Source organism: Prionailurus viverrinus, chromosome A2, assembly GCF_022837055.1.
Source record: "Prionailurus viverrinus isolate Anna chromosome A2, UM_Priviv_1.0, whole genome shotgun sequence".
Classification (NCBI taxonomy): Eukaryota; Metazoa; Chordata; class Mammalia; order Carnivora; family Felidae; genus Prionailurus; species Prionailurus viverrinus.
In genome coordinates this window covers 74,284,981-74,311,518 of record NC_062562.1, presented here as the reverse complement: position 1 = coordinate 74,311,518, position 26,538 = coordinate 74,284,981, and the positions used below count along the sequence as shown (strand labels likewise).

Sequence of the window (26,538 nt, the reverse complement as noted above, 5' to 3'; positions counted from 1 at the left end):
AGTTTCAATGCATTTTTACAAAAGCATTACATAACTATGCACAAACAATGGTTGTAATAAATATGAATAGAATTCTTTTCTGTTCTCTTCCTTCACCCTTTTTCCCTATGAACAAATATAGAACTATCTACAGCTCAAAGGATGGTTTATTTCATTTTCAAAAGTAGTATGCAAAATATTTATCTATGAATTCTAAGCAAGTGATTACAGGCATTATTTTGATAATTCCACTTCTTTAGCATATGACAAAACCACAATATATCTAGAAAGACAAAATGTTTTATTTTAAAACATTGGAAAAACCATTGAAAAGACAAATGTCCATTATATAACCATGAACGTTAAATATCTGGAAACTGTAAATCTTCTAAAATGTGGTAGGCACTTCCAAAGAGCTAAATATTGCAAATTATTCTACTGGATGTTTTCTCTATTATCAACAATACTTGATATGATGAAAAATACCAAGAAGACCCAACTAATTATTCAAAGTCACCATCTTAGGGTTCAACTTAATTACACAAGTAAAAGTTTTGTCCAAGATGTTCCTGTCACAAGAAGCTTCCCGGTGAATTTCAGAAATGTTAACAAAAGTATCTTCCTTTTTTGCCTGTGAATGTTTGAGTATTGCTGTACTGTTGGTTAATATCCACTACAGATACTGGTTCTAGGCCAGCCCAAGGGTCTTCAAGCATTGAAGGCTTGAAATAACTTTCCAACTCATTAGACATTCTTTTTTCTCTACCACGCCCTGATCCAAATGGTGTAGATGTCCTTGGAGAACCCTTTAGAAAAAAAATCATCAGTTAAAAAAATGTTTAGTAGAGATAATTGGCATTTTTTAAAGCTAGTGGGGATCACATTGCTAGTTAAAAATTGTGTTTTGAACCCAAACATGTTCAACTGCAAAGTCGGTTCTTCCTTTAATCTAGTGTTTTTGTTCCTAAAAGTATTTAAGCCAGTTTGATATACTTGTGTATTAGTAAGTCCATGCCAACTGTCACCTTCAAATACTTCTAGATTTCTAGTGTAGTAACTCTGTAGAACTATCAGTTGGTGATGAAATAAGAAATTAATTATATTTCAATTTTTCCTCAAAATTTTCATCTTTTTCTGAAATTAAAACTTTTTTTTTTAACCCTACACCTTCAAAATTTCTAGAACCTTTACATCCTACGAAATTTTATCTCTTTATAAAGCACCAGACTCTAAGGGGGTGAGGTTGGTTTAGTATAAGGAAAATTAGAAAACCATGTAAGTTTTAAACGACAGAAACCCTAGACACATCAGAAATACCCCCTGGGCCTTCCTGAATTCACTTACTGAGAATGGGAAACTTCCAATATCACCGATTTTCCTTTAAGAAGGCTTGGAGCAGGAGACAGTGTCGTTTGAAGCTCCTAACCCCCTCCCGCCGCCCTCGCCTAAAAAAGGTACCGGTAGTAAGAAAATGGCACCAGGCTAAAACCCAGTAACTCAGAGGAACTCTATGCTGGTGAGTCATTCGTCCCCACCCCCCCCCCCCCCCGGAGAATAATTTACACACACGAACTGGCAAGGTCCCTGGCAAAGGGGAGGGAATTAGGGAAATCTGTGTATGAATGGCAGTGTACTAGTTCAAAGCAGGAGGGCTCTAGAAACACAAAGTACAGCTCTATTACTTAAGATAATCTAAAGAAAGTTACTTAACTTCTCTCAGCCTCAGTTTACTCATCTGCAAAACAGGGCCAACAATAGTATCTCACCTCATAGAGGATTAAACAAAATAATCCATGTAAAGGGATTATTAGCACCATGCCTGCCATACAGTAAGAGCTCGGCAAACGCTGGCTATTATTACCTGGGGGTGGGTCTGCTGCTGCCCTGGGGAGTAGCCGAATTGCTGCTGGGACCCCGCGGGGGACTTGGAGTAGGAGCCAGGGTAGCCGCCAGGGGACGGAGACCCGAATCGGCCCCCCGGGAAGCTGCCGCCGTGTCGCGGAGAGTGGCTGCTCCCGTAGGGCCTAGACCGGGGCCCGTACGGCGGCGTGTGGTGCGGACTCCCGTACCCGTCCCGAGGGGAGGGCGGCCGCGGTCCGCCTCCGCCCGGGGTACCCCGGAAGCTGCTCCCGCTACCCCAACCTCCTACACCCGCGCCGGGGTAGGGAGGAGTCGGGGGTCGAAAATTCTGTCGGTGCATATCAGAAGATGAAGACGAAGCCCTCACTGCCGCGTTCTCCCGCCGGAACTGTCCCGACCAACCCTTCTCAGAGACTCGGTGGTCCTTCGGCAAAACAGTCCTCTGCCTTTCAGCGCAGTACAGCATATTGGTTCCGGCGTCACAAGGGTTCCGCTAGGCACAGGCCAGTACGTGGATTACTGAATTGGGTGGAGATTGAGCGGATTGAAGTAAAGGAAGGATAAATAAAAAAAACAAAAGAAAGGCCGAACCCTCGGCTCCAGCAAAGAGCTTTGTCGTCTTTTGCGGTGTGCGGTCGGGACCGACTAACTAGACAACTCCCGAACGCAGTGACAAAGGATCCAGAGCACTTCGACGGAGCTCCGCCCAGTGGGGGGCTGCCCAGTTGGGGGCGGGGCCTGGTGTGCTCGCGGGCGCCCCCAGTGGCGGCGAACGGCGCGCGCGCTGTGCTCTTTCCTCACGCAGGGTCCTAGGCTAACCGAGAGGCGCGCGATGCTGGCGACGCTGGCGAGGGTTGCGGCTCTGCGGAGAACCCGCCTTCTCTTCGGCCCGGGCGGCGGGAGGGGGCTGTGGACCGGCCGCCCGCAGTCAGGTACTCTCCGAGACGCGGTCCGGGCGGCGAAGGGGAACCCAGCCCCTGTCTCCCCTTCGGGCGGCGCCATGGAGAGAGCGCCCGCGCTTTCCTGAAGTGTCTCCTGTCCCCGCAGCCCGCCCTTTGGCCTCTCCCGCCTCCCGGGGCCCTCGCTTGTTGGCCCCGCGGCCGGCTTGGCCCCGCGCCCCCAGCCGACCCGGGGTCACCTGCCCGGCTTCCCGGTCGAGGGCCCGAGAGTTCGCCCCTGCGCGATCGTACTGGGCGGACGCCTCGCCTCTGCCCCTTACCCCTTCCCTGTGTCCCCCGAGTCTAAGTAACTTTAAAAAGGTACACCCAGCCGCATTTCAGAAAGGATTTCAGAATACATCTCTGCATAACTTGGGGGGAGAGCCTGTGGTAACTCATAACGGACTTCAGCCCCTTCCTTGTTCTTGCTAAATGGAAGCGGGTTAGGGAGGCGGCTCCGAGGCAGATGCTGATTTTCAGAGAGCAAACTTTGACCGAAGCTTTTAAAATCTTGACTGTTTCACGAACTGTTGGTTATAAAGACGAATGTGCTAATTCAGGAACGACACCTACTGTATAATAAAACACGCTTTTGTACCAGACACCTGTCCCAGAATTTTATTTAGAAAATGTAGTTTAAATTGACTACCGTTTTAAAGAACTTTCTTTACTCCCTCAGAATTTGGGAATGATAGTCCACCATGACTCTTGAAATCAGCTCGCAGGAAACAGAATCTTAAGGAACTTTAGGACTCATTAAATCACAGCCTAACGGGTAGCGGGGACCTCTGCTTTCCAGGCTGTACACCTTGCAGCTGTCACTCCTCACTGCCTCTCTGTCACTGCTCGGTGTCACTGCTCCGTGACATGGTCAGCTGAAGAGCGTGCTGTCTTCTCAGCTTCCATCCCTCTTGAGAAGTGGAGACACAAATGGTTGTTTTTGTTTTTGTTTTTTGTTATTTATTCTGAGCAAGTTCTGTTCACCAAATTTGTCCTTTAGACCCAAGTTGTAGAATCGATCAGGGCAGGATAAAGCCATCAAGGCCTTGTGACGCAATGAAGGCGTGAGGACCCAGATTATCTACTTTATTGTGTATTTCTATCTTGGCCAAAAATTTAGCTTTTGTGCCTTGTCTGTGGTGCTTAGCTTAATGCCTGGTAATTGAGCAGTCAGGTACTTATTGAATAAACGATTGGGTCGGTCACGACATCATCAGTGATACCTGTCATGTAATTAACCAATCTACTTTTCTGGGGAGAGGGAACAGAAAAATGAGGGTGTTGGAAGCCAAAATTACCTTTATTAATTTTTTTATAACTGGCAAATGATTTGCAGAATTGATTAAAATACCGTATGTTGTCTTTTTACTTGGCTTACACTTTTAGAATGATCTTCCCTGTAGCGGCTATCTTCTACACGTATACATTTGCATTAGAAATGGGGTGGGAGGAGTGCCTGGGTGGCTCATTCAGTTAAGCATCTGACCCTTGGTTTTGGCTCAGGTCATGATCTCACAGTTCGTGGGAGCCTGCCCTGTGTCAGGCTCTGTGCTAATAGCACTGAGCCTGCGTGGGATTCTCTCTCCTTTCTGCCCATCTCCCTCATGCATACATGCAAGCCCGCTCTCTCTTTTTTCTTTCAAAATAAATAAATAAATAAATAAATGTTAAAAAAAATAAATGAGTAAAGGAAAGAAATACAGTGCAGAATGTTTGACAGGTAGATTACACATGACAATGTACCCTTCACCAGGTTTGCAGATACATATGAGGATTGTGGGAGAGTTCTTAATTATATGAAAACTCCATATTCCATTTGGATCACTTCTGCGCATAGGCCATTTGCCTTTTTAGAGATGAGAAATAGCCCAAGAGAAGTCAAGTTGACTTGCTTAAGTTCACATAACAAACAGAGGTGCGACTAGAACTCAGGCTTCTTGAATCCCAGTAGATTTTTTTTCCTACGTAAAGATATATGAATTGACTATTAGTCTGTGCTTTGGAAACTGCAATAGATAAATAAACATGTAAAATTTTGAAAATGCTGTGTAGCATATTGTTTTGGATTTAGAGATTAGTAGGTATAACCTTAATACTGATTTTTTATAAGTGTAGCTACAATTTTCTCAGGTGTTAGCATGGGAATTGCAATGTGGGTGCCTGAACTGGTCCGTCTGAGGCATCTGTTTGTATTGAATGTATGGTGGTGAGTTCAGGGGGAGAGAGATGAGGGGAAGGAGAAGTAGAAAAGTGAAGAACTGGGATGATAGATATGAGATATGGTAGTTGCCCCCCTGAAGTCTGAGTCCTGTGGAGAGAAAAGGGCACTTCTTATTTTGTGAGCAACAGAGGTTTGGTTCCTTCCCTCCCCGCCCCCCCCCCCAAAAAAAAAAAAAGAATTGCAGCCCTGTTTAGGGAATATCAGCATTAGAAAATTGGGTACTGGATAGGTTGGTGCTTTCATGGAAGACACTTAGTGTCTTTTTTCAAGTGGCATTGTGTACATAGGACATCAACAGACAGAACATCAAGAACTTTCTGAGTACCTGTGAACAATATGAGGAGCCCCAGAAATAATTGGTTAATTTTGTGGTGTTGTGTATTTTATAAGTTTCACATTAATGCAAGTAAGAGTACCAAGCCAAGGAAATTTAAGTGAAAATGTCAATGGAACCATGTCTGTTTCTGTAAGACAGGATTTTTATTTAGGTTGCTTAAGATTTTTCAGTGTTTTTTTTTTCTTCCAGTGGATTTCTTTTTTTTTTTTTTAAGGTTTTTTTTTTTTTTTTTTTCAACATTTATTTATTTTTGGGACAGAGAGAGACAGAGCACGAACGGGGGAGGGGCAGAGAGAGAGGGAGACACAGAATCGGAAACAGGCTCCAGGCTCTGAGCCATCAGCCCAGAGCCTGACGCAGGGCTCGAACCCACAGACCGCGAGATCGTGACCTGGCTGAAGTCGGACGCTTAACCGACTGCGCCACCCAGGCGCCCCTCTTCCAGTGGATTTCAAGTTTTTGTTTTGTTTTGTTTTTTGTAGAGTCTTATCTTTAAAAAACATAATTGGAAACCCCAAATATGAGAGCATATGGGCTGTGCTTGAAGCAGGAATTGGGGTTTCAGAGCCCTGGTCACTATGCACCTCTAAATGCTCCCCTGAAAAGAGGCATCTGAGGCACCTCTGAGGAATTCCCAGGGCTCTCTAGAAAGAGTGCAAAAGCCAGTATTTTAGGAGGTGTCAGATATTAACAAGGGCTGAAAATATTGAATATTTTGGCTTGTTTTACTGTGTATTACAAAGAAGTGTATATATTCATTTTTCTGCGTGAACACGGCTTTCTAAGTCAAGAAAACCAAAACCTGGATTAAAGGGCAAGGTTTGGAAGTTAAATGATTGTTAAGAGATTAGATTGTTAGAGAATTCCCAGGAAGTTTATGTTTCTATTTCAAAGAGGTATAAAACTCTGAGCCTTGGAGACATTCAGGATTGAGATTGTAAAGCTGTAAAATTAATCTTTCCCTCTGTAAAGTTAATCTTCTCTCCCTGAGACATTTATTTACATTCCAAAGGGTAAGAACTCAGAGACCTTCCCTTTTCTTCCTAAGGAAAATTTGCTTACATTAGGAAGATTAACTTTTTTCTGCATTTCTCAGGGAAAGGTGGCAATTGGGCAGCTATAATATATATACTCCCAGATTTATACTTTTGGGGATCTTTCCTGTGGTTCAACCCCTGTATGTACAGGCCTAACCAACTGGCTGTCTTACAATGCCTTGACATATTGGATATACATACCTCATATCATGACCTGAGCTGAAACCAAGAGTCAGATGCTTAACTGACTGAACCACCCAGGCGCCCCTTGGCCTAATTATTTATGCAAGCCCAGGAAGAATAGCCATTGGCCTTATAGATCTTTTAAAATCTGCTTCGCTGGAACTTTTCATGAGGAATCTCAATTGAACTGTTAGTAGCCTCTCTAGGCCAGAAGCCAAGCCAAATACTTGTCATCAGACATACCTCCAATACGTATAGATTTGGGCGATTTCCTCTTTGAGGTCCCCAAAGTATGCTGAGGTTCCTGCACCTGCCAGGAAGTGACATTCTTTACTCACCTGGTAAGGCTGCTGGGAACTCTAAGCAGGGTATCAGGCCAACATTTCCAAGGGACTTTATGACTCCGTGTTTCATACAGTCAACCTCAGTTCCTTAAAGCTGTCTGGTCATCTGAGTCTATGCATGTCTTTCTCAGATATGGCATTCCAGTCTAAACCTTGGTAAAAGAACTAGTGTTTCCAAAGGTTTCCTGTTAAAAGGAGAACAGATTCTTATTGAACTTAATGCAAATAACTATGATTACCATGGAAGAAAGGATACTCACTGAGACTTTTTGAACTTCAAAGGGTTCAGATAGAGAAAAATTAAATACTTCAATTTGTTTACAAATGAATACCACATTTCTGTAAGTCATAGATATCTTAAGAGAAAGTTTCCTTAATCTGGAAGAGCAAACGTTACAGAACCAGCAATGTTTCAAACAAGAGTTACAAAAACTGTAATAATTTTCCCCAATTCACTTAGTTCCATGTTACTAATTCTTGTTCAGTTAGAATGCAGCTTTTTAGTTAGTTCTGGAGGTTCTTACCCATTTCAGTTTTATGATCTTAAAGATGTCAAATACCTGTATTTGTCAAAAGCCCTTTTTATAAATCTCCTTGAAGACAAAATTCATTTTGCAAGAGCATCAGAACAATAACTATAAATCACAAAGACATTGTTAACAATCTGGTGAGAGTTCATTATGATGCAATTGGCATGAAAACTTGGTTATGTCTGTGACACAAAACAGTTTAATAATCAGAATATTGAGTGATGTCCTTATCCAAGAATATAACATATCAAGTAAACAAGCTGAATTAGTCACAGACTTCAGTTTACAATTTTAAATCCTGGGGAAGTTTGTTAAAACTTTAGAAAGTTTTTATTTATTTTTTTAATGTTTATTTATTTTTGAGAGAGACAGAGACAGAGCGTGAGCAGGGCAGGGGCAGAAAGAGAGAGGGAGACGCAGAATCCTAAGTAGGCTCCAGCTGAGCTGTCAGCACAGAGCCCAGTGCAGGGCTTGAGCTCACAACCTGTGAGATCATGACCTGAGCCTAAGTTGGATGCTTAACTGACTGAACCACCCAGGCACCTCTAAAACCTTAGAAAGTTTTAAAGCACGTGCCTAAATAGGATTATGGATCATTAAAGACCTGATAAAGACAAAACATAGAAACTGGTTTTTCGGGGCAAAAAAACAAATGTTTACATTTTCTTATCAAGAGCCGATGAACAATCCAAGGAAACTTTGTGTTTTTAACAGAGAGAAAAGCAGAATTGTAAACTCTTAGCAACCTTAGTCTCCAGTGAAAACTAAGTAGTAACCAATTGTGAGCTGTGAACTGTTGCACCAAGATTCTTTGGATCGCAAATTTATGAATCAATTAAGCACAAAGCATCTTTTCCAACGTACCCAAATATTCTTAGTTTTTCTGAAATAAGAAGTCAAAACCAGATAAAACTCATGTTTAGTAATCAATGTATTAGTATTTTATCTTATTTGGAAAAGACCTAGAAGTCCAATGAATTCAATCCCATTTATCATCTAAGCAGAACTTTACAATTTCAGGTTACCAAAGTCTTTTAAAGCTATCTTAACCTATGAAAATTTTGAGACAAACAAAATTTATCATTATTTTAAGTCATGTTTTTGCTAACAAATTGAAACAGGAATAACATGAGCTTATTTGGCCTTCAGTAAATCTTAGTAGAATAAAAGTTTCAATTAGTTTAAATACTAAATTATGTTTCACCTGGGTGCACTTAAAAGTCAATCAGTTTGTCCCCATGTCAGTTTTTACCTGGGGCACCAGTGAGGAACTCTGAAGTGGGTGGTCTAAGTCCAAAAGGGTGCTCTTGGCTTCTACACAGAAAATTCGTTTTTTTTCTGTGACACAAAATACTTTAATAATAGGAATTTTGAGTGATGACTTTCTACCAGAATATAACATACCAAGCAAACAAGCCGAATTAGTCAGAAATTTCAGTTTATAGTTTTAAACCTGGAGAAGTTTGTTAAAACCTTAGAAAGTATTTTTTTTTTTTAACGTTTATTTTTGAGACAGAGAGAGACAGAGCATGAACAGGGGAGGGGCAGAGAGAGAGGGAGACACAGAATCTGAAACAGGCTCCAGGCTCTGAGCTGTCAGCACAGAGCCCGACGCGGGGCTCGAGCTCACGGACCGTGAGATCATGACCTGAGCCGAAGTCGGATGCTTAATTGACCAAGCCACCCAGGCGCCCCAGAAAGTATTTTTTTTTAATTTTTATTTTATTTTATTTTTTTTTTTTATTAAAAAAATTTTTTTTCAACGTTTTTTATTTATTTTTGGGACAGAGAGAGACAGAGCATGAACGGGGGAAGGGCAGAGAGAGACGGAGACACAGAATCGGAAACAGGCTCCAGGCTCCGAGCCATCAGCCCAGAGCCTGAGGCGGGGCTCGAACTCACGGACTGCGAGATCGTGACCTGGCTGAAGTCGGACGCTTAACCGACTGTGCCACCCAGGCGCCCCAATGTTTATTTATTTTAAAGAGAATGAGAGAGACAGAGCATGAACAGGGGAGGGGCAGAGAGAGGGCGGCAGAATCTGAAGCAGGATCCAGGCTCTGCAAGGATAGAAGGAGGAGCCAATGGTGCTGGAGGCACTGAGGATGCTATAGGAACCAGTTAGGTAGGCTGAACCCAAAGTGGTGCAGAAACAGGAGGTGGAGGCAGAAGATGTGAGGTGCCACTAGAAGGCAGAGAAAAAGGACTCCCCAGTCCTAATGCTTGGCTTCTCAATTTGGACAGATTTGCAGATGCCATGTTTTCCTGTCATCAGGTGAAAATTTAGGCAGTTCGCATGGGGTGGGAGAAGACAGGAAACTTTCCCAAAACAAAGGGAGTTTCTGCAGCTGCTTGGGAATATTTCTTAAAGTCCCCTTCAAAGATAGATTAACCAGAGACAGTTGGCTCCAAATTATCGTAACCATTAACTTGGGAAATGAATGAGGGAGAAGCCCCCATATCAGGAGGAAGCACAGTGAGGCAGTCAGCATCCAATATGTCAGGCAGCGACTGGCTATTGGCCAAACACATTCTGCAAATGGCTCTTATGTCAAGGTGCTGACTTAGAGCCATGAAACCGACCAAGATGTCGGAAGATATGGGACTTCTAACCATTTGGAAGAGTTCTAGCAAAGGAGGTCAAGCTGAAAAAAGTATTATACAAAAGTGTTCTGTGGAAGGGCCATACCTCTTAATCAGGGGGTTTGTACTAAGGCCCAGAAACATCAGGCCTTGTGGATCCAATTTGTTCCTGCTTTTAAGAACACAGCCCAAGAGTGAGTCAGAAGGAAGAGAAGAGGTCCCATCGTCGGAAAGACCAGCTACTGATTCCCAAAGGGGTGTCCTGCCAAAGAGAATGGAGTTCGGACTCATGGTCTGGATTTTAGTCAGGGCGTTGGGCTGACCTGAAAAAGGACCAGACCTAATAGGAGGGGATGGACTCTTCAGGTGGTGTCCCAGCATGGAGAGGAGTCATGGCAAATACAGGGTGACCACCTCTTGGGGTATCCCACCGTGTTGGTGTGTATTACCAAGAGGTTGCAGCAAATGGCATGGCACTTCCTGGTGGGGTGTCCCCTGGCGACAGGGAGAGCCAGACACCGGTTTGGCCAGACTGGGTCAGACCCATGCAGATGTGTGGGAACATGTTTGCCCACAGATCAAGATGGCAGCTGGATCTGCAGGAACAGAGGAAAAGGGTGGAGGCCAAAAGAAGCAGCGGCTTGGGGCGCCTGGGTGGCTCAGTCGGTTAAGCATCCGACTTAGCTCAGGTCACGATCTCGCAGTCTGTGAGTTCGAGCCCTGCGTCGGGCTGTGGGCTGACAGCTCAGAGACTGGAACCTGTTTCCGATTCTGTGTTTCCCTCTCTCTCTGCCCCTCCCCCGTTCATGCTGTGTCTCTCTCTGTCTCAAGAATAAATAAACGTTAAAAAAAAAATTAAAAAAAAAAAAAGATTGCAAAAGAAGCGGCTCAGAGTCAGCCAGTGTCAGGAAAGGGTCCCAATGCAGTCCATAGTGTGTGGGGATTCAGACTGGGCAACCTGCCAGTTGTGTCAGACTTTGGGAACAGACCTCAGGAGACAGAATGAGAGAGCAGAGAAAAGAGGTCCTTCACTCTCCCAGGCTCGGACAATCCTAGCTTTCCCCCTCAGACCTTCAGACCACACTGGAGAGCCGCCCTGGCCAGAGGCCTTCAGTTATCTGAGGAGTACTAGGGGTTAGACTGTGGAAGGGTCGAAAAGAGAAAGGAGCGGGAGGGAGGGATTCCCCTCTGAAGGGCAAAAGGGGAAATCCCTCACCCTTTCTGGCAAGGGCGTCAGGCTGGTTCTCCCTGGGGCTTTGAATCCTGTATGAGGAGTAACCCCTGATGGAGGTCATCAGTTCCCCAAAGAGCAGGAGAGCTGGTTCACCCGGGGAAAGTCCTGAGAGATTCCCAAGAGAATTTGAGGAGAGTCCCAGACCGGCAGGGCTCCTCGTGCAGGATTCCCCCAAATGTGGGTGGAGGGGGCACCAAATGTGGTGCCTCCTAAATAGGGGGGTCTCTTGATCAGATGGGGGCCCCCAAATGTGGGGTGATGATTGGGTGGAAGCCAGTGGCCCCTGAGGTGGTAGAATTCACCTGAAGCAGAACAAAGGAGATAGAAGTTTCCTGAACACATGGAATGGGAGCTGAGGGCAGGACAGCAGAGAGGAGGCTGTCTGCGATGAGACAGTGGGAGGGGGCTGCTTGTAAGGAGTGGAGGTGAGGTATGAAATTTTACCTTTTTTGGTAACTGTCTGGTTATAAGTAGCCCACTGGTCAGTTAGGAATTATAGGTATTTCCGGGTGGGTCACTGATGGGCCTGTGTTCAGCCAGGTGGTCACTGTGACCCTTTCTGCATTCCATCATTGCTCAAACCTGTTTGTGTAAAAAGGGCCTCCACATCTGAGAGCCAAAGGTTACTGTTAATCATCTTCTTTTTAACTCTAAGCATGTATGCATTGTCTGTGGTAGTCAAGCACAGGTGAATTGTTTTATACATATTTACTTCTTTAAAAAAAATTTTTTTTATGTTTATTTATTTTTGAGAGAGACAGAGACAGAGTGCGAGCAGGGGAGGGGCCGAGAGAGAGTGAGGCACAGACTCTGAAGCAGGCTCCAGGCTCTGAGCTGTGGGCTCTGAGCTGTCAGTACAGAGCCCGATGAGGGGCTTGAACTTGCAAACGGTGAGATCATGACCTGAGCCGAAGTTGGAGGTCTTCGTGTGACTGAGCCACACAGCCACACAGCCACACAGGTGCCCCACACATTTACTTCTTTGTAGACTAATATTCTTTACTCAGGTGTTAACACAGATGTTAAAGCATTAACTCACACTTATATAAAAATTTTCTTTGAGAATAAAGTTGCTGACAGAGTACTTCAATATGAAGGGATATGTAAGAGTATAAATATTGTTTTTGAGACAGATAATTTATTTTATTATTAATTTTTTTAATGTTTATTTATTTATTTTGAGAGGGAGAGAGGGAAAGAGAGAATCCTAAGCTGAGCTCCACACTCAGCACAGAGCCCGATGCGGTACTTGATCTCACTAACTGTAATCATGACCTGAAGTTGAAATCAAGAGTTAGATGCTTTACCAACTGAGCCACATAGGTGCCCCACAAATTTTTATTTTAAAATTAAAAAATAAAATTTTTATTTCACTGGAAGTCATATTCTTGTATATTTTCCAGTTATAAAAACAATAAAATTTGTAGAAAACCTGAAGTGTTTAGAAAAATAGAAAGCAAGATTAATTTCTTATCTAAGAAGCAACTATTAATATTTAAATAGAAAAAATAAGCCTTAGGTAGCTTAAACCTTTAAATAGGAAAATAAAAGCTTTTTAAATGGGAAGCCCACCTGTACACGAACATTTATGTAATCTGGGATTGGGATAACATGGTACCTGTGCAGAAAATCATTAACATAGCAGGCCTCAGGCCTTTAGAAGGCCTTTAGAAGAACTGTCTTCAATTAGCCCTTGGATGGCATCTAGGAACTTGGCACTTGAACTGCTTCCTAATTAATAAAGGTGCCTAGATGGCTTGTACAATCCATGTCATTTATGGTGAACCTGCTTTTCCTCTGAGTCTGGAATTTTGGTACATGGTAAACAGAGCATGTCTCTGTGGATAGTGCTCAGTAAAAACCTTAGATTCTGAGTTTGTAATACACTTCCCTGAGCAGAAGCATTGGACATGTTACTGTATTTTTTTGTTTCTGGAGAAAGAAGCATGCATTGTGTGGCCCCTCACAGAAGGGAGAGAACATAAGAGGCCCGTACATGGATTTTTCCAGACTGTGCCTGTCTTTTTCCCTTGCTGATTTTGTTATGTATCATTTTGCTGTAATGTCACAGAAACAGCTATATGCCGAATCCTGTGAATCCTTTTAGCAAATCATTGGAAGTATGGGTAGTCTTGAGGAATTCTGAAACAATAAATACCAAAGGTGGAAAGTAAAATGATTTTTTTTGAAAGTAAAATTCCAAAATTACTCAAAAAGCAAACTGAAGATAGGGAAAAGTTACTTTTATTAAATACTAATGATAAAAGGTTAATATTCTTACTGCATAAAGAGTCCATAAAAATTAATAATAAGAAAATTCTGCCTAAGCAATATGGGGCAAACAAAATAATTTATAAGAGAATTTATAAGAATAATTTATAAGGGAAGATGTGAAACAAGAGCAGTTACGAAAAACTTTCAGAAGTCATTAAATAGATGCAAATTAAAATGACAATGACATGCAAATTTTTAATTTTCAAATTTGCAACAAGTAAATAAAAATCCTACAAAGCCAAGAGATCATATTCAGTGTTATGGAAGATGGCAGAGAACACTATTTTCATACACTGCTGGTGCCAGCATATATTAGTACTACCTTTCTCATGGACAATTTGATAATTGGTATTAACAGTACTAAAGAGTTTGTATCATGAACACAGCTAGGCCACCATAAGGCCTGCCTCTGTATTTGGAAGCATGGTCTTTGTTTTCCTTTAAGTATCAACTTATATGCAAGATATTGTTTACAAGTTATTTAGGAGTTAGACCACTACTAAAGATTTGTATGTGGAAGGCTGAAAAACTACCAATTTATAGAATTTATAAATCAATCTAGAGTTAAAGACTTTATAACCAAAAGTTTTTATCAGTTAAATACATTTTATAATATGAACTAAAGTGAGAGTTAAGATCTGGGATGTGTGAGGAATATGCTTTTCTTTAGCCTAGAGGGGAGAACGGTTATCATGAAAGAAGGCTTATTCACTGGCTAATCAACTTTAGGCAAGAATACATATGGAAGTTGAGGGGCGCCTGGGTGGCTTAGTTGGTTAAGTGTGTGACTTCAGCTCAGGTCATGATCTTGCGGTTCTGGGGTTCGAGCCACATGTCTGGCTCTGTGCTGACAGCTTGGATCCTGGAGACTGCTTTGGATTCTGGGTCTCCCTGTCCTCTTTGCTCCTCTCTCTCTCTCTGTGTGTCTCTTTCTCTCTGTCTCTGTCTCTCAAAAATGAATAAACATTTAAAAAATTAAAAAAATGTATGTATGGAAGTTGAAAACATGGAAATTGATTTTTAAAAAATGATTCATGTATCTCTTAGGAAAGTTTTCACACATCTCAGTTTGAAGACTGCTGCTAAAGGGACAGTAAAACAATCTACCCCTGAAATGGACTTATCACTTGTTAGCTTTCTTGCCGTGAAATTGCTTAGAGGCTACCATTTTTCTTCCTTCAATGCTTGGCATCTCAAGTGGTCAGGATAGGCTTGGTTGTGCTGCAGTACAAATTAGCCCACCATCTCATTGGCTTTAATACAATGAAAACATCTTTCTTGCATGTCTGTCTTCACTATGTGAAACTTGCAGCCTCCAGGGTTGCTGCAGTAGAAGAGAAACCTGGACGATTTCATGGGATTTAAAAAAATTATTTATTTATTTTGAGAGAGAGCGAGAGTGTGTGTGTGCACATGCATGAACCGGGGAAGGGCAGAGACAGAGGGAGACCAAAGATCCCAAGCAGGTTCCACGCTGTCAGCGCAGAGCCTGATGCTGGACTCTATCTCACAAACCGTGAGATCATGACCTGAGCTGAAATCAAGAGTTGGTCGCTTAGCCGACTAAGCCACCCAGGTGCTCCTTCATGGGATGTTTTTAAGGGTCTGTACTGAATTGGCTTAAGTTACTTCCATCTATCCATTTCATTGGCCAGACCCCAGGCATTTGAGCCCAATCTCACTGTAAGAGAAAGCTGGAAGTGTGGAGGAGCAGAGGGATTTGGGATTAGCACTGACGTGTATTTTGGTTGTGGCACGCTTTACTCATGATTCAGAAGCCCTCTTTCTGATCAGAGGCCGTCGTTCTTCCTATAAACTTCTCAAGTTTTCATTAAAATAGTGGCATCCGACAGTTATAAAACCTGTTTGATTGCAAATCCCACAGTAATAATAGCTGCATTCTTATAGGTGAAGGGCAGTTGGTAAGAAACTGGTGTCAATAGGAGGTAGATTATAAATTATTCTAAGTTATTTTTTTAAATTTTTTAAGGTTTATTTATTTTTTGAAAGAGAGAGAGGGAGGGAGGGAGGGAGGGGCGGAAAGAGAGGGAGACACAGAATCCAAAGCAGGTTCCAGGCTCTGAGCTGTCAGCACAGAGCCCGATGCGGGGCCCAAACTCATGAACTGTGAGATCATGACCTGAGCCGAAATCAGATGCTTTAACTGACTGAGCCACCCAGCCGCCCCAATTATTCTAAGTTATTACCCATCTATTTTCTGGTTGTCTCTAAGTGGTATGGTTGGCTCATAACTTGAGTATCACTCCCACACTACCTTTTTACAACTCAGAAATTCTACTTTCCCTGGAATGTCTTCCAGTGGATACTAATTTTTGAAGTACTCTAAACTCCTAAAATTACCTGTCAAACTATATCATTAGTAACAGATTTTTTCAAGACTTCTAACACATGCCAGAAAGAAAACATCATGCTATTTTAAATAAAGCTTCAGCAGATTAAAAGAACATGCTTTGAAAAAAATGTCCATCTTCTGCTTTCTCACTCCTAAGTTCTGGTAGTTAAGTTCTCTGTAAAATATCAAATTAAAAAAATCCTTTTAATGTATATTACATATTCTATTTGATCAGTTTGTTTTATGACTTGGCCTTTTTTTTTTTTTTTTTAATGTTGGCTAGTACGGTGGGGAGGGATGCCATGATTGCTGTCACACAGATGAGCCACTTAGTTGGGTATCTGTCAATTATGTCTACTCTCATGCTGCTCAAGTTTATTTGTGTCCTGGAAACCTTAGGGCCACATACCAGGGGAGTCTTAGAAACAGCTCTAGCAAGCAGGGAATTGATGGCTCCTTCATTACAATTATACTTCTTTGCATGATTGCTCGGCTGTATTCTTATAATAGCTTTCCATCCTAGAGGCTAAATAAATAGAGCGATATACAAACTGCTTGATATATCACAGAAAATTAACAACTGTTGCCCTTTCCAACTGTTTTTCCTCGTATAATCACCCTTTACTCCCATTCAACTTATTCTTGTCTTTCACAAACTGCCAAAATGTGGATGTAGATATCCTTCTTAAGTATAGAGTGTTGAGAGTCATATTTTTTTCTGTACCTTAAAATAAGTGTTTTTCTTTTCTTATTTTCCAATCTAGAATAAGTTATTTACTTTAGTAGGTGGTGTGACTGTGTAATACATATATGATAGTGATAATAATGACAAAAGTAAACTTTTAGTAAGCCTTTACTATATGCCAAGAAGTTTGCTGAGCACTTTACACACAACATTTCATGTAATATTGCAAACTCTATGATTTAGGTGTTTCCCATGAGGAAACTGAAGCTCAGAGACGTGAAGTTACCTTGAAGGTCATAAGGTAGCAAGTACTGGAGCAGGGAATTGAATCCAGTCAGTCTCCAAAGTTCATGCTCTTTACTATTGAAAGCTCATTTATTAATTTTGACTTCAGTGTGTTCCAGAAGTTCTTTCTGGGTGTCTTCTCAGACAACACAAAATTCTGTTGCCTGATATGAAATGAATTCAGTTTAAAAGTTTTTGTGGTTTATATATACAATGGAATACTACTTGGCAATGAGAAAGAATGAAATCTTGCCATTTGCAACAATGGATGGAACTGGAAGGTATTATGCTGAATGAAGTAAGTCGGTCAGAGAAGGACAGATAGCATATGTTTTCACTCATATGTGGAATTTGAGAAACTTAACAGAAGACCATGGGGGAAGGGAAAGGGAAAAAATTGTTTCAAACAGAGAGGGAGGCAAACCATAAGAGACTCTTAAATACAGAGGACAAACTGAGGGTTGATGAGGGTGGGGTGGGGGAGAGGGGAAAATGGATGATGGGCATTGAGGAGGGCACTTGTTGGGATGAGCACAGGGTGTTGTATGTAAGCGATGAATCACGGGAATCTACCCCCGAAGCCATTGATATACTGTATGTTAGCTAACTTGACAATAAATTATATTTAAAAAAAAAGTTTTTGGTTCATTGAAGTGCCTGGGTGGCTCAGTTTGTTAAGTGTCTGACTCTTGATTTTGGGTCAGGTCATGATCTCACGTTTCAGGGGTTTGATCCCCAGTTGGGCTCTGCGCTGACAGTGCAAAGCCTTGCTTGGGATTCTCTGTCTCCCTCTCTGCCTCCCCCCCCCCCCCACTCTCTCTCTCTCTCTCTCTCTCTCTCTCTCTCTCTCTCTCAAATAAATAAAAATTAAAAATAAATAAAAGTTTTTGCTTCATTAAACAAAATTTACTAATTTTTATGGCTGTGAGATGGCACTGTAGTGAAATATAGACTTCTCTTAATAGATTTGTAATGAAACCAGATTTATGGGATGAAAAGATTCCTAAACGTATCTTATGCATCATTTGAAATAAAACAGGGGCCCTAAAAAGAGATTTGAGAACAGAAGACCAGTATTTTTGGAGACATATATAACAAAGAGAATTACTTGTCCGTTCATTCCTAATGATGTCAAACTATCCTCTCATATTTGAGGTCTTTTTCTATGTTTTTATTCTTGAAAAATGTTTTTCCAATGTTTTTGTTTATTCTGTATGTTTTTTCTTTTTCTTTTTTTTTTTTTGCTGATTAGAAACATAATCAAAATTAAGCAAAATTACAGAAAAATAGAACTTAGCTGGTAAAAGTTCTCCATAACTTCTTTCCCCAAGATTTAATCCCTGATAAAATTTCATGAATGCTTCTACAACTACCAACATATATTATTAATGCTATTATGTATATTTATAAAATAGGATAATATTATGCATTTTATTCTATAACTTGATTTTATTTTTTAACTAGAAATATATCTTGGTTGTGGCACCTGGCTCAGTGACTGAGTGGCTCAATCGGTTAAGCATCCAATTCTTGATTTGACTCAGGTCATGATCTTACGGTTGGTGAGGTCAAGCCCTGCGTCAGGCTCTGTGCTGACAGTGCAAAACTTGCTTGAGATTCTCTCTCTCCCTCTCTTGTCTTTGCCCCTCCCCCACATCCTGCTCATGTGCACGTTCTCTCTCTCAAGATAAATTAACTTAAAAAAAAAAAGAAATATATATATTGGTCCACTTTTCATGTTAGGATATGTAAGTCTGTTTCATTTTTTTTCTTTTTTTTTAAAATTAAAAAAAATTTGTTTGTTTGTTTGTTTATTTATTTATCTATTTAGATCACGAGTGGGGAAGGGGCAGAAAGAGAGGGAGAGTGAGAGAATCCCAAACAGGCTCTGTGCTGTGTGTGCAGAGTCTGGTGTGGGGCTTGAACTCATGAAATGTGAAATCATGACCTGATCTGAAATTAAGAGTCACACGCCCAACCAACTGAGCCACTCAGGCTCCCTTTAAATTTTCTTTAATGTTTATTTATTTTTGAGAGAGAGAGAGAGAGAGACAGACAGACAGTGTGTGAGTCGGGGAGGGGTAGAGAGAGAGGGAGACACACAATCTGAAGCAGGCTCCAGGCTCTGAGCTGTCGGCACAGAGTCCAGTCAGGACTCGAACCTACGGACTGTGAGATCATGACCTGAGCCAAAGTTGGATGCTTGACCAACTGAGCCACTCAGGCACCCTTGTTTCATTTTTTAAAATATCTATATGAGAATCTGTTGTATGAATATGCCAGTGCTTATTTAACATTTTCACCTGTTGGTGGATTTTTGCATAGTTTTGAATATTTTGCTTCAGTATTTTCATTTCTTTAAAATTTTAGTAGAGTATGTGAGCAGGGGAGAGGCACCGCGAGAGAGAGAGAGAGAGAGAGAGAGAGAGAGAGAGAGAGAATGTTAAGCAGGCTCCTCACCCAGCAACTGGGGAGCTTGACCCTGAGATCATGACCTGAGCTGAAATCAAGATTCAGTTGCTCAGCCAAGTGAGCCATCCAGGTGCCCCTATTTTGCTTCACTATTAAACATAGTGGGGCAGTTCATAAGAAGATGTATGAATGGCCAATTATTACACGAAAAGATGTGCAATATCATTATTCATCAGGGAAATGCAAATTAAAACCACAACAAGAAATATCTACCCATTAGAATGAGTAACTTTGAAAATAACAGCAATTTCCAATGTTGCAAGGATGTGAAGCATCTAGAACTCACATGCACTGTTTTACAACCACTTGGAAGATCTGTTTGGCTGTTTCTTAGAAAGTTAAAGATACACTTAGCATATTACCCAGCCATTTCACTAGGTATTTACCCAAGAAAAATTAAAACATGTTCATACAAAGACTTGTACATGAATGTTCACAGCAGTTTGATTCATTGTAGCCTAAAACTGGAACCAACTCAATGTCCATCAACAGCTGAATGCATAACAAATGTGGTATATCCATATAGTAGAATACTACTCACTTATAAAAATGCAACAACATGAATGAATCTCAAAATTATAATGCTTTATGAAAGAAGCCAGACATACAAGAGTCTCTATTAAGTGATTTCATTTACATAAAATTCTAGAAAATGCAAACTACATTTTAGTAACAGAAAGCAGATCATTGGTTGCCTAAGGCTGAGAGTGGAGGGAGAGGTAGTTTGCAAAGGAAGAATCTTCTTTCACAGGAAGAAACTTTCAGGGGATGGAGAGTTCTATTTCTTGATTGTGGAGGTGACTGCACAAGTATATATATCTGTCAAAACTTAATTAATTGTATAATTTATTATATGTAAATTATTTTTAAAAATGTTGATGGAAAAACATTTGAAGTACAGCTGAAAATCAAAACAAAAAGGTTCTGCAATGAACATTTTTTTTTTACCCATGTCTAGGCATACTTGTGGAATTGTTTTGTGAATTAGATGCCAACAACAGGAAAACCTAGTATGAGGATATTAACATTTAAAAAAATTTTTTTAATGTTTTTATTTATTTTTTGAGAGAGAGAGAGAGAGAGAGAGAGAGAGAGAAAGAGACAGAGTGTGAGTAGGGGAGGGACAGAGAGAGAGAGGAAGACACAGAATCTGAAACAGGTTCTGCAGGCTCTGAAATGTCATGACAGCACAGAGCTTGATGTAGGACTCGAACTTGCAGACCACGAGATCATGATCTAAGCTGAAGTTGGATGCTTAACCGACTGAGCCAACCAGGTGCCCCTAACATTTAAAATTTTCATGCCCTACAAAGTTGTTAGTGATTTATGTGTATGAAAGTGCCCATTTCACCATCCCCTTGCGAATATTGGGTATTATAAATATTTGCCAATCTGGTGAGAAAAATATTATTATAACTTTCATCTTTTCATTGCAGATGAAATTGCTATGAATGTCTTTTGTTACGCATACTAGAAATTTTTATTTATCTGTGAATTGACTGTGTATATTTCCAATTTTTCCATTCTTTCTTTCTTACTGATTTCTAACAGTATTTTATATGTCATAAAAACCTTTGTCTTTTATTTTTATTGCAAATATTTCCATTCTTCCAGTATGTTATTTATCTTTTAAGTTTAATCATGGTATCTTTCATTGTACTGAGTTTAAAATTTTATGTAGTCAGAACTGTCAACTTTGGTGATGTTTTAATTTCAATTTTTTTTTTAGATAGAGAAGAACTTTTCTCAAAGTTTCTCAAACGTTCTTGCTTTAATGGTTTCATTTACTTTAAATTTTATTTGTATTTAGATCTTAGAACTTAAGTGTAGATCACACTTCTTCTTTTCTATATGGATAATCAATTTTCCTAACACTGTTTCTTAAATAATTTATCATTTTCCCACTGATTTGAGATTTCTTCTTTGTTATGTAATAATTTTTCATTTCTATGTATGGCTGTTTCTTTGTTCATATGCTAATATCTTATTTTAAAAATTACACTTTTATTTTTACCTTGTAGGCTAAATATTCTTCTCCCCACAAAAAATTTTTTCTAGGCTATTCTTGATCATATACTCATCAAGATGAATTTTAGAATCAATTTATCAAATCTTCTTTACCTTTTCTTCCCTGTGGCCCACCCTTCCAAACTGTGTTTTGATGATGGCACTCAGGTTTGTTTGAAAGCTTCCCAAGGCCGGTCAGGGCTTTCTGGTTGAGGGAGTGCTGATGTTTCTCTTGCCTCTTCTATACAGTTAATTCTCGTTATTAGAAGTAGTTTTGTTCTATTAACTGTGAACACCAAATTAGTGAATACTGAACCATTGCTCCTGGGAGAAATATAGGATTAAGTTCCTGCAAGTCTTTGGTCACACATTTTTGTGTGTGTACCAGTTAATACACATAAAGTTGTATTATGGGTGTTTCTGTATAAAGTCTCCTTATTTAATATATATTGTTGATTCATTAACATTGAATCCATGGCCATAGCATTATAACTTATATAGTTATAGTCATGCCTGAACAAAGCTTATCTAACACATATTTTCTCTATAGGGCTCATCATGGTCTTTTTGCACTTAAGAACACCAGACAGCACTTCAGCACTACTCTTGGGGCCATTTTATTTATTTATTTAAAAAAAATTTTTTTTCTTTATTTTTGAGAGAGAGAGAGAGTGTGAGCTGGGGAGGGGCAGAAAGAGAGGGAGACACAGAATCAGAAGCAGGCTCCAGGCTCTGAGCTATCAGCACAGAGCCCAACACGGGGCTCAAACCCACAAACCATGAGATCATGACTTGAGCCGAAGTCGGATGCTCAGCCGACTTGAGCCACCCAGGCGACTTAGACTTGGGGGCTATTTAAAAAATTTTTTTTTAACATTTTTATTTATTTTTGAGACAGAGAGAGACAGAGCATGAATGGGGGAGGGGTAGAGAGAGAAGGAGACACAGAATCGGAAACAGGCTCCAGGCTCTGAGCCATCAGCCCAGAGCCCGACGCGGGGCTCGAACTCACGGACCGTGAGATCGTGACCTGAGCTGAAGTCGGACTCTCAACAGACTGAGCCACCCAGGCGCCTGGGGGGCTATTTTAAATGGTGAAATCACCAACAAAACAGCACAGAAATGTGAAAATGTGACTCTAAGTACACCACACTAAGGACACTTGTTTACAGTATGAGACCTGAAACAAGAAGGCCTAACAAGGCAAAACAAGAAGAGTGTTGCTGGGAACATGTACATCAAGTGACTGAAATTTTTCTGCATTCTGTGCATGGCCTGGAATGACTGCAAAAGCACTGAAAATGTTGATTTTGGAGTTAGTGAGTAGTTGAATCCTCAAATACAGAATCTGCGAATGATGACAATAGACTATAATTTCCCTTTGAAGCTGCTGCAGTGTGTGTAAATAATTAAATGGAAAGCCTCAGAGTGCAATATTTATCAAAACATTGCAGGGGGCAGTACAGCAAAATGATTCCTCAACTGTCGCTCATGAATTTAACATAACATAGTTTATTTTTTAATTTTTTGTTTTTTTTAAAATTTTTTTTAACATTTATTTATTTTTGAGACAGAGAGAGACAGAGCATGAACGGGGGAGGGGCAGAGAGAGAGGGAGACACAGAATCTGAAACAGGCTCCAGGCTCTGAGCTGTCAGCACAGAGCCCGACGCGGGGCTCGAACTCACGGACCGCAAGATCATGACCTGAGCCGAAGTCGGACGCCCAACTGACTGAGCCACCCAGGCGTCCCTATTTTTTAATTTTTAAAATCAATATTTTATATATACTTCACATCTATATGGTTAGTTACGAAAAATAGTAACCTCTGATGCCTCTCTGCCCCTTTTTCCCAGAGACAACAAATGTCAATTCTTTTAGCTGTTTCTTTTAGCTTTTACCTTCAAATCTCTAAGTAATGTAATTATAATGCTACTTCTTTCTTCTGTTTTTAGGAATTATCTGTAGTGAGAAAGACTAGCTCTCTTTCACCACCATGCCAACAACTACACATACGCTTTCTATCTTATCAAATCATACATTTTGCTAGATCGGAATTCAAGTATTTGCATCGTTATGATTATACAATTATTCTTCAGATTTGGATGACATTGCTGCTCTTGCACACCTTTTTGTTTTTCCTTGTGTTAATATTTGTATGGCTTCTTTATTTACTTTCTCAATATATGTCCTTAATTCACCCCCAACTGAACCATGAGGATATTTCAGCTATTGTGTTAGTATTTTCTTTACTTTCATTCTGAAGATTCCTTTCAACTTTCTCCTTTAGATCCCTCATTTTCTGGATCCCTTATCTTCTTATTTCTTAAAAAAAATTTTTTTTTTAACATTTATTCATTTTTGAGAGGCAGAGAGAGACAGCATGAGCAGGGAAGGGGCAGAGAAAGGGAGACACAGAATCCGAAGCAGGTCCAGGCTCTGAGCTGTCAGCACAGAGCCCGACGTGGGGCTCAAACTCAGGAACTGCGAGATCATGACCTGAGCCGAAGTGGGATGCTCAACCGACTGAGCCACCGAGGCGCCCCTCTTCTTATTTCTTTTTAAAAAGTGTTTATTTATTTATTTTGAGACGGAGAGCAAGAGAGAGTGCACTTGCTTGCGTGAGCGGGGGAGGGGCAGAGGGAGAGAGAGAATCCTAAGCGGGGCCCCACTCTGTCAGCACAGAGCCCAACGTGGGGCTCGAACTCATGATGCTGGGATCCTGACCGGAGCTAAAATCAAGAGTTGGTCACTCAACCGACTGAGCCATCCAGGTGTCCCTCTTTCTTGTTCTGTTTTTGGTGGACCATATCCTCTAGAAATAATTTTCCCAAGAAGGGATGGGAAGGTAAAATTTTTCTGATTAAAAAGTTTCTTTTTTCTACCCTCACACAAGACTCATGGCTTGACTGGGTTTAGAATTTAAAAGAGAAATACATATTCCTTTCAAAAATTTTAAGGTTTTTGTTCCATTTCTATGTTTTAGCTTCCAGTACTGTTGAGAAGTTCAATGAGATTCTGTTAGCCAGTCCTTTATATATGCTTGTTTCCTCCCTAGAGATTTTTCAGATCTTCTTTTGGCAGAGACAAAAAATCTTAGTGTTCCAAATTCTTACACTGATGTGCCTTTGTGTATGTTTTTAATTTATTTATTTGTTTTTAAATTTCTAGCACTTTGTCACCTTTAAAAATTTTTATTGTGGTTGAGACACAATGTTACATTAGCTGCAGGTATATAATATTGTGATTTGACTACTTTAATATATGCTATATTCACCACAAGTGTAGCTACCATCTGTCACCGTACAGTGCTATTACAACACCATTTATCATTTTTCCTATCCTGTACCTTTTTTTTTTAAGTTTATGTATTTATTTTGAGAGAGAGAGAGATTGAAAGAGAGAGCACAGGAGTGGAGCAGAGAGAGAGAGGGGAGAGAGAGAATCCCAAGCAGGCTCTGCACTGACAATGAGATCATGACCTGAGCTGAAATCAAGAGTTGGATGTTTAACTGACTGAGCCACTCAGGTACCCCTCCTATGCCGTACCTTTCATTCCCATGACTTATTCATTCTTGGTGTGTGTCTTTATTGTTATTAATTTAATTTGATTTAATTAATTTTTAAAAATTTGAGTATATTTGACACATTACATTGGTTTCAGGTATACAGTATAGTGATTTGACAAATCTGTATGTTAATACTACCCTCACCACAAATGTAGCTATAATCTGTCACCATGCAATGCTATTACCGTATTGTTAACTAGAGTCCTTATGCTTTGCCTGTTATCCCCATGACTTACTCATTCCGTAACTGGAAGCCTGTATCTCTGACTCCCCGTCAACCATTTTGCCCATCCTCCTACCCCCTCTCCTCTCTGGCAACCATCAGTTTGTATTTATAGGTCTGATTCTGCTTTTTGTTTGTTTATTCATTTATTTTGTTTTTTAGATTTCACCTCTGAGTGAAATCATGTGATGTTTGTCTTTCTATCTGACTTACTTCACTTAGCATAATACCCTCTAAGTTCATCCGTGTTGTTGCAAATGGCAAGATCTCATCTTTTTTAAGGCTGAGTAATATTCCACTGTGTGTGTGTGTGTGTGTGTGTGTGTGTATCATATCTTCTTTATCCATTCATCTATTGATGAACACTTGGGCTACTTTCATATATTGGCTATTGTAAATAATGCTGCAATAAACATAAGGGTGCATGTATCTTTTCAAAATGGGGTGTGTCTTTTTAAAGTCTAGGCAGGGAATGCAGAGCCCCCCTCCTTTTTTTTGAGATATAGAGGGGAAGGGCAGAGAGGGAGAGAGAGTATCTCGAGCAGGCTCCATGCTCAGCACGGAGCCCTATGAGGGACCTGATCTCATGACCCTGAGATCAAGACCCTGAGATCACGACCTGAGCTGAAACCAAGAGTTGGAAGCTTAACTGACTACAGCACCCAGGTGCTGCAAGGTCCCTTTCAGTCTGGAAAATCATATCCTTCAATTCTGTGATCTTGATCTGAATTATTTATTAATGTTCTCTCTTCTGTTTTTGCTGTTCACTCTTTGAGAAACCTGTATTATTGGAATTCCTAGGCTGATTCTTTTTTCCCCCCTCTCCTCCATTTTTCACTTTTATCATTTCTTTTTGTTCTACTGAGTGATTTTCTTTTTTCTTTTTTTTAAATTTTCTTAATGTTTATTTATTTTTGAAAGACAGAGTGTGAGTGGGGGAGGGGCAGAGAGAGAGAGGGAGACAAAGAATCTGAAGCAGGCTCCAGGCTCCAAGCCATCAGCATAGAGCCCGATGCGGGGCTTGAACCCACAAGCTGTGAGATCATCACCTGAGTCAAAGTTGGACACTTAGCCAACTGAGCCACCCAGGCGCCCCTGGGTAATTTTCTTATCTTTATCTTTCTGCCTTTCTCTTACATTTTCATTCTTCTGTCATTTTTTAAAGTTCCAAGATCATATTTTCATTCTCTAAATACTTTTTACAAGTGTCCTTTTCTGTTTTATAGGTGCATGTTCTTCATTTTTCTGATAATATTGATAATTTTTTATGGACATAAGACTTGCATAAAGTAAAATTCTTTTTGGCATGTAGTCCTGTGAATTTGGGCAAACATATAGAGTCATGTAACCATCACCATAATTATGATATAGAACACTTCCCTCACCTCTCAAAACTTGCAGTCATTCTCTCTTCATTCCCAGCC

The 26,538-nt window shown here is 40.6% G+C and overlaps 2 protein-coding genes across 7 annotated transcripts in view; one reads left to right on the top strand and one right to left on the bottom strand.

Moving 5' to 3' along the window:
• Positions 1–259: 259 nt before the first annotated feature.
• Positions 260–2,532, bottom strand: MPLKIP (M-phase specific PLK1 interacting protein). The gene is made up of 2 exons (XM_047849631.1): positions 1,841–2,532; positions 260–785 (listed from the first exon to the last, which is right to left on the bottom strand). The coding sequence occupies exons 1-2, from the start codon at positions 2,303–2,305 to the stop codon at positions 585–587; spliced, it is 666 nt and encodes a 221-aa protein (XP_047705587.1). The 5' UTR covers positions 2,306–2,532; the 3' UTR covers positions 260–584.
• Positions 2,533–2,613: 81 nt separating this feature from the next.
• The window catches only part of SUGCT (succinyl-CoA:glutarate-CoA transferase), a 760,970-nt gene continuing 737,045 nt past the window's right edge, over positions 2,614–26,538 (top strand). For all 6 annotated transcript variants that reach the window (XM_047849630.1, XM_047849625.1, XM_047849624.1 and 3 more), the window contains exon 1: positions 2,614–2,771. In XM_047849630.1, the coding sequence (XP_047705586.1) occupies positions 2,672–2,771 (100 nt within the window). In that variant the 5' untranslated portion in view covers positions 2,614–2,671. The remainder of the gene's footprint in view (positions 2,772–26,538) is intronic.